This window comes from Mustela erminea, chromosome 2, assembly GCF_009829155.1.
Source record: "Mustela erminea isolate mMusErm1 chromosome 2, mMusErm1.Pri, whole genome shotgun sequence".
In the NCBI taxonomy this organism is placed as follows: Eukaryota; Metazoa; Chordata; class Mammalia; order Carnivora; family Mustelidae; genus Mustela; species Mustela erminea.
The window spans coordinates 155,123,658-155,135,851 of NC_045615.1; the positions used below are offsets into that span (position 1 = coordinate 155,123,658).

Consider the following 12,194-nt stretch of genomic DNA (forward strand, 5'->3'; position numbering starts at 1 on the left):
TTCTCTTAGGTGAGCTTAAAGAAATTTACTTTTAATCTTACTTATGGACTCTACTATATTCTGCCAATATGGATTTATGGAAGTGCTTGTTTGTATATTTACTTTGAAGTTCTCTTGAAGCAGCTACATACTAAAATAAGTAGGAAAGGCATATACTTTTTATGGTCCTTTTGATACAGTCTTTGGGATTTTTAGAGCCAGTATGCTTTAATAGCTTGTCTCAGAGGAAAACTGGAAAGATAAAAGGAATTTAGATGAGCAGAATTGATGTGTATCTAGAACTTGAAAGTAGTTACTGAAAGTTCAGATTGGAATCCTATTTTAGTTCACTTGTGGCTTTATTATCTGTCATTCATTTCACAAAAAAAGGAGGCTTGGATATCTTTCTCTTTCACTCCTACTCCTTGTTTCTATGCAGAGAAGTATGTTGCAAAAAGACCTTCACTCTCTTGTGATAGGAAGCTCATAAAATTGCATTAAAGAATCTTGCTCAGGAAGAACAGCTTCCCAGACCTCATCTAAATAGTGCCTGTGATTTCATATACGATGTTTTCTTTCAAAAGCTCAGACCAGAAGACATTTCAGCTCAAAGTTGAGATTTACATCCCCTAACATTGGAGAGTATTATCCCACCTTGAATTCTGTGGCTGCAAAAATCAAATGCTGGGTAGGAAAAGAAAAAACGCCAAATGAGATTTTGGTAACGATTCTATTTCTGGTTGACTCAGCAATCCTGGGCAAGAAACCTGGCATATCTTGCCTCAGAGTCCTAGTCAACATAAAGTGGGTATAAAAATATATCTGTTACATGCTTTCAGGTGCTTTTAAGTGAGCAAATGGAATAATGAAATGTACTTTAGGCTTTTTTAAGCAAAATCATAATAAAAATCTAGGTTTTGTTAATGAAAAGCTACTAACATCTTCTAACTTCTGGGAATGGATTCACGTTTGGCTTTATTGTTCGGGCCAAGAATCCTTTAGCCTATTTTGATTATTTCCATGACCTGCAATGAAATGGAATAAGAAAACAGTTTTACTAAGGAAGTAGGGGGTGCCCCTACTTCGTCTAAAGCAGCGAGCTTTAGATGAAAAGTTTAACAATTCCAGAACCTTCAGAGATCAGAATGGATTCCAAAATTGAGAAAAACTAGGGCTCAACTAAATGTTTTCTCCCTTTTATTTGTTTTCCTTTTTTCACTTCTTTTGCCTTTATCTGCTCTCCTTTGTTTCAATTCATTAAATGGTTGATTCCTATTCTGACCTTATTTATTGACAGTAAACAAGTATTTTTTCAGCTTTATTCAAGTAAAATTGACAAAATTGTTATGTATTTAAAGTGTACAAAATGATGATTTCATATATGTATACATTAGGAAAGGATTGCCACCAACTTAATTCATATATCCATCACCACACATTTTATTCTATTTTATTTTATGCAATTTTATTTTATGAACACTTAAGGCCTACGCTCAGCAAATTTCAGTTCTGTAATATAGTATCACCAGCTGTAGTTACCATGTTATACATTAGATCCTCAGATCTTGTCCTCTTATAACTGAAATTTTGTACCCCTTTACTAACTTTTTCCTAACTACCCCCACTCCCTGGCAACCACCATTTTACTCTCTATTTCTATGAGTTGTACTTATTTTTTATTTTATTATATTTTCTAGATTCTACCTATAAGTGACACCATATGGTATTTGTCTTTGTCTGGCTTATTTCAGTTAGAATAATGCCCTCATCCATATTTTTGCAAATGGCAGAATTTTCCTTTTTTCAAGGTTAAGTAGTAAGCAAATATTTTTGAGTTCTTGTTGGTTGCATGCCAGACTGGGCAGATTCTAGGGAAAACTGTGAACGAGACCTGCCCTTTCTGTTCTTTCCTCACAGATCTTATATTTTAAATTTCAACAGTCAAATAAATCTGTTTGTTTCTTCTTAAGAGCTTATGTAGGTAGGACCTAAAACACGGAAGCTAAAAGGATAGTCTGGGGGCTTAGAGGCTGGAGGTGGCAGACAGAAGGGGACCAAATAACAATTAGCAAATTGGATGTTAAATATGACACTCAGAGACAAAAACTTAAGTGTCATTTTACAGTATCTCCACAAATTACAGCTATACTCTAATAGATTATCTTATAACACATAAAACTTCATGTAGTAGGAAAAAGCTTTATCTGATAAATAACATTTTAATTACGGAACTCTTTTTAAATACTGTTTTAATTTTAGACTCATAGATTTTAAAAAATGAAATGTTTCCAAGAGGAGAGTTGGTTTAATAAATTAATTAGATTTCTCCAAAAGTAAACTCTTAATAAATCTATAAATCATGCCAAATTATATAAAAATAATTTTTTAAAAAATTAGATAAATATTTATTCCCATTATATTTATATGATTGATTATGTATTTGAAAGATTTTTTGTTTTACCACATTTTGCAAAGATACATTTTCTCATATGCAATCCAAAGTTCCCAAAATCCCAAATTAGTTAGTGAAATGCCACGTTGTGAGATTTGACTACACGAAGCCAGTGATCAAATTATTCACTTACTAATATCCATTTATTTCACAGGCAAAATATATTGAGTGCCTTTTAGTAATGGTGAAGTGTTTTCCTTTTTCTGTCTGAAACAAATTGTAATACAATTTTTAAAAAATATTTGCCATTGTTTCTTATCAAATTAAAATACAAGAGATGTGTCTGTATCTTTGTAATTTTTATTTAAGTGAAAGGTAACTACAGTTACAATAAAGAAAAATTCATTGGGATTTATTTTATTGTTGAAGACATGTCAATGCCTAGGTTAGCTTTGCAAAATTAAGGTCATTTTTATATTCTTTTTATGGTAAAAATTGTCTTTTTCTTACAGTTAATATCTCAATATCTAATGACACTACATTGGCCCCAGAGGATTTGCCAACTGTTTCTTCTACTGACATGGTAAGTGTCTTAATATTTCAAGTCATTTGCATATTGTATACACTAATTATAATATTCATAACATGATGTCTCCTGCCCTTTCCACCATCTGAGCTTGAATACAACTTCATAAATCAGTGATTGTGGATGGACAGAAAGAAACACTTTTCTTGTTCTAGTCAGCTTTTTTTTTTCCGTTTTAACTCAAGTGAACATTTACCCCTACAACATGCTTTTTAAACCTTCTTAGGAATTTAACTACTATATCCATTCATTGTCACCTTGAGGTATTTTCACAGGGGAAAGTGAGGGCAGTCGCAGTGTGAGAGCATGGTATCCTCTCTCTGTTTCTAGTACGATTAAGAATTCTTCTGACTACCAAAAGGTGTTGTGTTCTCCTCACTAAGAGTGATTGTAGCAGGACATTTCCCCTGTCACTTAGAAAGGACTGTGCTTCTGTCACATGATATCCTTTCCCATGGCTTGTAACCAAGGACCTTTAAGAGACTGGAACCAAGCTTTAAAAATGAGCTGTTTTGCATGGAAGGTCACACACTGGAGGGAGACTTTTGTGTTGGAGAACAAGGGAGAAGTGCTATTTCAGGCTTCTAATTGTGTTGCTTCTACACTGGATATGGAGTCTTACCAAAGAATATCAATCTCTCGGTTATAAATACAGAAACCATAATACCTTGTATTGAGAGAGCGCCCATCTCTCAGGAGACCAGAACACTTCTGCGGGTATTATGTAATGAGTGCCCACAACACCCTTTCAAAGATGATGTTTTGTATCTTTCCTGGACAACTCTCACTTGACCCTATTTCTCTCTTGTTTTCATGTTTTGTGGCTCTCTTGACTTCTTTCCTTACTGTTAAAGTTCTCCCTGATTTTCTCCAAACTGTGGCTCTTTTTTTTTTTCAGTCTTTGAGCCAGCCAGCCAAGTGCCTAAAAGAACTTGATTAAAATACAGAGGAAAATAGTTCCTTCCAGACTTGAAATAATTTAACTTAAAGTCTAATTAAAAATTTAAAATATATATAATTAATTAACACCATAAGTTAATTTGCAATTAAAAATTAATAAAACACTTCCACTGACTTAAAAAGAGATTATTTCTAACTTAATTCCTTTTGTAACTAATCAAGGAAAGCTTTAAAATTAATGAATTTTTAAGCCCTCTCTTTGGGCAAATTCTGGTGTGACCAATTCTAGTAATTGGTATATAGTTATAAGATGTCACTATAAGATTTATGGAAAACAAATGGAAATTGTGATTGACTTCTAGTATGACTATTATAGAAGACATAAAGGAACAATAATGGTTACAATTTAGCTACCATTTACAGGTCATCTACTAGAGACCAGGTGTTTTACACATATTATGATCATTAACACAAACTGCCATGTATAATTATGTTCATTTTATAGATGAGAGAAATGAAAGCTTTAGAAGGTAAATAACCTTTCTTGCTCTCAGTCACATAGCCGTCAATTATTAAAACAAAGATTTGACCAGAAGCCCGAGTGGTTCTAAGACCAGTGATATTTCTAGTACACTGTGATGCTTCAGTGTTTGCAGATGGAAATGTCTACAATTTCAGTTCTTACGCATGTTCTGTACTCCAGGACAATAGTCCCCTCGTGTGTATCAGTCACACGCCTTAATTAAAATGTTAAGTTGCTATGTTTGGCACCTCTAGAGAAGAAAGTAGGATAAATGTGTGTGTGCGTATGTATGTGTGTAATTCTGAAGAACAACTTCTATTCTGTCCGTCATTTCTCCTTTTCGATCCATATCAATGCCTTTGGGTATGCTTCGCTTGAATACACACACACACACAATTTATATATATATGTGATCCAGGAAAGAGTTTTAAAGAGGTAATATGATTTATGATCACCAGTAATAACTGCCATTTGTTGAGCACCTGCTAAGGGCCAGGCTCGTCACATTGTCTATAATCCCAAGAATAACTTTTGAGTTATTATGTTACCTGTATTTAAAAATTTTTTAAAAATTCAATTCAGTTAAATATAGTATATTATCAGTTTCAAGGGTAGAATTTAGTGATTCATCAGCCTTATATAACACCCAGCGTTCATTCCATCATGTACTCTCCTTACTCTCCGTCACCCAATTACCCCATGCCCCCCACCCTCCCTCTTCCAGCAACCCTCAGTTTGTTTTCCATAGTTAAGAGTCTCTTATGGTTTGTCTCCTTCTCAATTTTTATCTGATTTTATTTTTCCTTCTCTTCCCCTATGTCCGTCTATTTTGTGATGTCACCTGTGTCCTATGAATGGAATCGAAGCTTAGACAGGTTAACTGTCCTTCCAAAGGCTGTATCATCAGTATCTGTAAAATCATGATTTCAACTCAGGGCTTTCTGACTCCAAAGTCTGCCCCTTTCCACTATTTGGGGAAGCAGAACAGTGTTTCATGTAGAAGGACTTACAGATACTGAGTTCTCATGCCCGGTTTCAAACTTAGGGATCCACTGCTTAACAGGTTTTGGTAGCTGCCCAGTTTCCCATTCGTGAAGTGGCGATGAGAGTAGTACTTTATCTCACTGGCTCTGCAGAAGTCTGGGACTTAGCATGGTGACTGGCACATACTTATTCCTCAAGCAAGTTAGATACTATAATTATTCTGTTTGGGTATTTTTATCATTCCATTAGGCCATGTTGCCACCGGAAGTCAGGTCTGTGGAGAAAATAAGTTGGATGTCTCTGTTCTGACGGGCGACTGGGCCCTCTCTGTGTTTGGCCGTGCTAGCTCTGCTACCCTCAGTCTTTCCTGGGACACATAGTCATCAAGGATATAATCTCCTTCTTTTATTCAGCCATAATTAGAGTATGAAAGAAAGTGCTGGAAAAGTGACATGCAGCCCTGGGGCACCTGCAAGGCTCCGTCTCACAAGGCTCGGAGAACATCCTGTCAGATGAAGGAAGGCTTTTTCTCTTCAGCTTCATTAGCACGAAGACAACTTTTCTTCTTCATAGTAGCAGTGTGTTTTCAGGAAAAATAGGCACTAGAGCATTTAGACTGCCTGGAACTCTCGAATAACCATCCCTCAAGATAAAAAAGACAGGTTTTCCTTTATTTCCATTCATTGTTGGATTCATTATGTTTTTTTTTTTAATTTTTTATTTTTTATAAATATATGTTTTTATCCCCAGGGGTACAGGTCTGTGAATCACCAGGTTTACACACTTCACAGCACTCACCAAAGCACACTCATTATGTTTTTAATGCTTCTCACCTCCATCAGTTTTCCTATAGACTTATAGGTAGGCATACCCTTTCAGCCTGCAAACAAAATTCTTTGAAAGGTCCTTCTAAAACTTTGAGACCAGCCACAGCTTCTCCACACTATATGGATACACGGAGTCTTAGGATCTGCTGGCTTCAACTTAGCAGCTCTCAGAGGGAGAGACCAGATTTCACAACATCAAAGCTTTCTAAGGAAGTGATTAAATAGATTAGTTGCTTTTTGTTTTTCACATTAGATTCTTTTTTTAAAAAATTATTAAATTTGAGATGCACTTTAAAACACACAGTTCTTACGTGGTCATCATGATGGGTTTTGACATTTTATAGATTCATGTAATCATCACCCAACACAGGGCACGTATAGAACATTGCCAGTCTCCCAGGAAATCCGATGGGGAATGCTCTTTGTCTTATGTTATGCCTCAGCTTCTGAGCCATGGGAGATCTTTCTTTGCCCAGCTACTCTGTCCCAGCCTTCAGAGGGCGGATGCCTTATAAAGGCCTGAATGCCTGAATGCCTTAGAGGGGTTTTCTTCCACTCTCCTGCCCTGCTTCCCATCTTAGGAAAGTGACTTTCTTACTTTTGGTAGGAGCTCTGTATCTAAGGGGGGAGTTCTCTCAGCTTTCCTGTCAAACCTCCCACCTTTTGTATACGACCTGTGCACTTGGCAAGACCGTGAGAAAGTTTGGTGAATGGATGCGAGCTGAGTCTAATGCCTAGGGCTCCTTGGACTTCTGATCTATCACCCCAGTCTACATGCAGCCATTAAAAACTCATTGAAAATTTGACTTATTTGTCCATACCTCCATCTGCAGAGGCTTTCTCTTCCATGTGCTGCTCTGGCACGCACAGGGCAGCCATGGGGTTCTTCTCTCCCATGAAGGTCTTATAATTTTTTAGAGTTTATTTAAGTTTCTCTATATCCTTATCTCTCTGGTAGATTTTTAGAAACTATGACTTTATACCTTATCCAACTTGTTGGAGAGGTTAGAAGTGACTTTTTTTTTTTTAAGTTTTTATTTAAACTCCAGTTAATTAACATACAGTGTAATATTAGTTCCAGGTGTACAGTGTAGTGATTCAACACTTCCATGCAATGCCCGGTGCTCATCACACAAGTGAGCTCCTTAATCCTTATCTTCCTCCCTTCTGGTGACCATCAGTTTGTTCTCTATAGTTAAGAGTTAATTCCTTGCTTTCCCTTTCCCTTTTTTTTACCTCCTTTGCTTATTTGTTTTGTTTCTTAAATTCCACATATGAATGAAATCGTATGGTATTTGTCTTTCTCTGACTGTTATTTCACTTAGCATAACACTCTCTAGCTCCATCCATGTTGTCATAAGTGCAACATTTTTAATTAAAAAAAATTTATTAACATATAATGTATTATTTGCCCCAGGGGTACAGGTCTGTGAATCGCCAGGTTTACACACTTCACAGCACTCACCATAGCACATACCTTCCCCAATGTCCATAACCCCAGACCCCATCCCTTCTCCTCCCCAACCCCCAGCAAACCTCAGTTTGTTTGGTGAGATTATGTAAGTGCAACATTTTATTCTTTTTGATGGCTGAGTACTATTCCAGAGTGTGTGTATACACACACACACACACTCTTATATATAGCACAGCTTCCTTGTCCATCCATCAGTCAGTGGATACTTGTTTCCATAATTTGGATATTGTAGATAATGCTGCTATAAACATTGGGGTGCATGTATCCCTTTGAATTAGTATTTTTGTATTCTTCAGGTAAATACCTAATTGTATATTGCTGAATTGTAGGATAGTTCTATTTTTAACATTTTTGAGGAACCTCCATACTGTTTTCTAGAGTGGCTGTACCATCTTGCATTCCTACAGTGTAGGAGGGGTCCCCCTTTCTCCACATCCTCACCAGCATTTGTTGTTTCCTGAGCTGTGCATTTTAGCCATCCTGACAGGTCTGAGATTATATCTCATTGTAGTTTTGATTCATATTTCCCCAAAGATGAGGGATATTGAGCATCTTTTCATAGTTTCTGTTAGCCATCTGTATGTTTTCTTTGGAAAAATGTATATTCATGTCTTCTGCCTCTTTTTTATTGGATTGTCTTTTGGGTGTTGATTTTGGTAAGTTCTTTATAGATTTTGAATACTAACCCTTTATCAGGTGTGTCATTTGCAAATATCTTCTCCCATTCAGTAGGCTACCTTTTAGTTTTGTTGTTTCCTGCACTCTGCAAAAACTTTTTATCTTGATGAGGTCCCAGAAGTTTATTTTTGCTTTTGTTTCGCCTACCTCAGGAGACATATGTAGAAAGCAGTGGCTATGGATGATGTCAAAGAGGTTACAACCTGTGTTCTCTTCTAGGATTTTGATGGTTTTCTCTTACACTGGGGTCTTTAATCCATTTTGAATTGATTTTGGTGTACGTTATAAGAAAGTGGTCTATTTTCATTCTACATTCTATGTTTTAATCAAAGTAGAATCACCAGTTAGTTTTGATATTTCACAACACATACAGCTAGAGAAAACTGCAGCTCAAATGTATCCTTTAGTTCATAAAGTAAGATTGCAGATTATTGTAAATCTGGCCTACTCACTGCAGGGAAAAAACCCTGGAGTACATTAAGCACTTAACCTTGAGACTTTTATTCGTAGAATTACCTTCATTTGTATATATGTAAAAAGGCCCATACTTTACCAGTTGAGCAGTATACCTAAGGAGAGCAATAGAGGATCTTTCATTTTTATTTATTTTATTATTTTATTTTTTTGCTTATTATGTTGTGCAGTGAAGCATATCATGTCTACATGGAAATGCTGTTAATCATAGAACTAAGAACTATTATAGTCTCATAAATTCTGCTTGGCAGTCAGAAATGGAAGCAAAAGGGCTTTGATTTGGTACCTTCAGGGTGATTTTAGGAGTTAACAGTCATTTTCATGGGAAATACAATGTCTTATTAATCTTCTTGTGCATAATGTCTTTGTGATTTTCTCTCACTGAGAAAGTTAAGTGCCATTCTGTCCTTAAATCCCCTTGAATATCACATGTTCCTACTTTTAAAAACATTATGGGAAGTTGAAAACATGCAGTCAAGTACAGAGAATAGTACAGCGAACCCCCACATACACATCACGTAGCTTCAATGAACATTTTGCTCATCCTCTCTCACATATGTATCTCCCACTTTTGTCATTGGGAGGATGCTATAGAATTTAAAATTTTAAAATTCATCCCCTTCAGTATACCTTGGATTTTTAAGATTTACAAACAAATCTATTCAGTGTTAACAGAATAATTCTCTAGAAAGTGAGATCCAGAAAAACAGGTTGATATTTCTTTTTCATGAGATTGACCACAATTACGATCCTCAGCAACTTGGTCCCATTTCTCTTTTTTTTTTTTTTTTTTAAACTATGCATTTGCACAGTCAGTCTGTTTTGGCTCACCTGGTCCACTCACTGTTAGTTTCTCCACCTGGTGAATATCCAGTAAATTTTGAAGAAAGGACGTACTGGATAAGTGAATGAGGTGTTGTATGTCCCTGAATCAGCATCTTTTCTCCTCTCCTTGTCTAATGCTTTACCTCTTGTTTTATGCCAGTGCAGGAAGAAATATACATCCAAAGCTTCTCATTTTTTATTCCCCTTCCACTCAGTTTTGTTACTCTCTCTGCCATTCTTTTTTAGTTTTGTTCTCTTGCCACTCTTTTTTCTACTCTTTGGAGTATGAGAGTTCTACTTGGACCTGTCTTTCTTTTAAGGCTTAGCTTAACTTTTGTTTTCTCTGTGCTAAATGAAACTGATTAGTCCTTTTTCTGATCTGCTAATCTCTATACGTTCATTCAGACACTTTTTTCACTGCTTTGCATTATTAGTTAATATTTAAGTGGACATATTTTATTTCTCCAAGGAAACTTTTAAAAATTTGTTTTTGTTTTATTCTTTATTGGTCCCTTAACACTACCTTAGTTCCTTTATCTAATCAGGATCCAGTGCATTTTCTGTTTTCTTTTGGCTACATTTTTCTATTTTCCACATGCTGCTGTTACTCAGAATAGCCTATATCTTATTGAAATAGCCTCGCCAGAGTTAGCAAACAAAATAAAACAAAAACCGAGGGTCCCAGTTGCATTTGAATTTCAGGTAAATAATGAATAATTTTTTTTAGTACAAATATATCTTATATATTGTATAGGTCATATTTATACTAAAAATATTATTCACTGTTTATCTGAAATTCAGATATAACTGAGCATCCTTTATTTTATCTGGTAATTTCACTTTATTATTTTTTTTTAATTTAAATTCAAGTTAGTTAACATATGTGTACTATTGGTTTCAGGAATAGAATTTAATGATTCATCACTTACTGAAACCCCCAGTGCTAATTCCAACAAGTGCCTTCCTTTATGTCCATCACCTGTTTAGCCCACCCCCCATCTGCCTCTCCTCCTGCAACCCTCAGTTTGTTCTCTATTTTTAAGAGTCTCTTATAGTCTGTCTCCTGTTTTTATCTTACTTTATTTTTCCTTCCCTTCCCCTGTGTCCATCTGTTTCATTTCTTAAATTCTACACGAGTGAAATTGTGTATTTGTCTTTCTCTGGCAGACTTATTTCTCTTAGCGTAATATACTCTAGTTCCATCCATGTTGTTGCAAATGGCAAGATTTCATTGCTTTTGATGGCTGAGTAATATTCCACGCTCTCTATATAGCACTTCTTTATCCATTAATCAGTTGATAGACATTTTGACTTTTTACATAATTTGGCTATTGTTGGAAATGCTGTAAACATTGGGGTACATGTGCCCCTTTGATTAAGCATTTTTGTATCCTCTGGATAAATACCTAGTAGGACAATTGCTGAGCCATAGGGTAGTTTTATTTTTAACTTTTTGAGGAATCTCCATGCAGTTTTCCAGAGTGGCTGCAACAGTTTCTGTTCTAACCAGCAGTGCAAAAGTCTCCTTCCTCTGCATCCTCACCAACTTCTCTTGTTTTCTGAGTTGTTAATTTTAGCCATTTTGACAAGTGTGAGGTGGCATCTCATTGTGGTTTTGATTTGTATTTTGCTGATGCTGAGTGATGTTGAGCATCTTTTCATGTGGCTTTAGCTATCTGTATGTTTTTGGAGAATTGTCTGTTTTTCTTCTACCCATTTTTTAATTGAATTGCTTGTGTTTTTGGTGTTGAGTTGTACATGTTCTTTATATATTTTAGATATCAGATATGTCATTTATCAGATATGTCATTGCAAAAATCTTCTCCCATTATACCCATTACCTTTTAGTTTTATTGATTTTTTCCTTCATTTTTCAGGAGCTTTTTATCATGATTTGGTCCCAGTAGCTCATTTTTGCTTTGGTTTCCCTTGCCTCCAGAAATGTGTCTATAAGAAATTGCCAGGTCAAATAAGATGCTGTCTGTTTTCTCCTGTAGGATTTTGATGCTTTCCTGTCTTACTTTTAGGCCTTCCATCCATTTTGAATCTATTTTTGTTTATGGTGTAAGAAAGAGGTCCAGTATCATTCTTCTGCATGTCACTGTCCAGTTTTCTCAGCATCATTGGGTGAAGAGATTGTCTTTTTTCCATTGGATATTCTTTCCTCCTTGTCAAAGATTAGTTAGCCATACAGTTGTGGATCCATTTCTGAGTTCTCTATTCTGTTCCATTGATCTGTGTGTCTGCTTTTGTGTCAGTACCATACTGACTTGCTGATTACAACTTTTTAATACAGCTTGAAGTCTGAGATTGTGATGCCAGCATTTTGCTTTTCATTTTCAATATTACTTTAGCTATTCAGGGTCTTTTCTGGTTCCATACGAATTTTAGTATTGTTTGTTCCAGATCTGTGAAAAATCCTGATCTTATTTTTATAGGGATTGCTTTGAATGTGTAGATTGTTTTGGGTAGTAGAGACATTCTGTATTTTAGAAAATTTTAATAATATTTGATCTTCTAATCCATGAGCATGGAGTGTTTTTTCATTTCTT

General features: G+C 35.6%; 1 protein-coding gene across 4 annotated transcripts in view; it reads left to right on the top strand.

Annotated features, from left to right (window-relative positions):
- Positions 1-12,194, top strand: part of SLC4A4 (solute carrier family 4 member 4) — a 345,711-nt gene that overhangs the window by 271,843 nt on the left and 61,674 nt on the right. For all 4 annotated transcript variants that reach the window (XM_032334538.1, XM_032334539.1, XM_032334536.1 and 1 more), the window contains exon 15: positions 2,884-2,954. In XM_032334538.1, the coding sequence (XP_032190429.1) occupies positions 2,884-2,954 (71 nt within the window). The remainder of the gene's footprint in view (positions 1-2,883; positions 2,955-12,194) is intronic.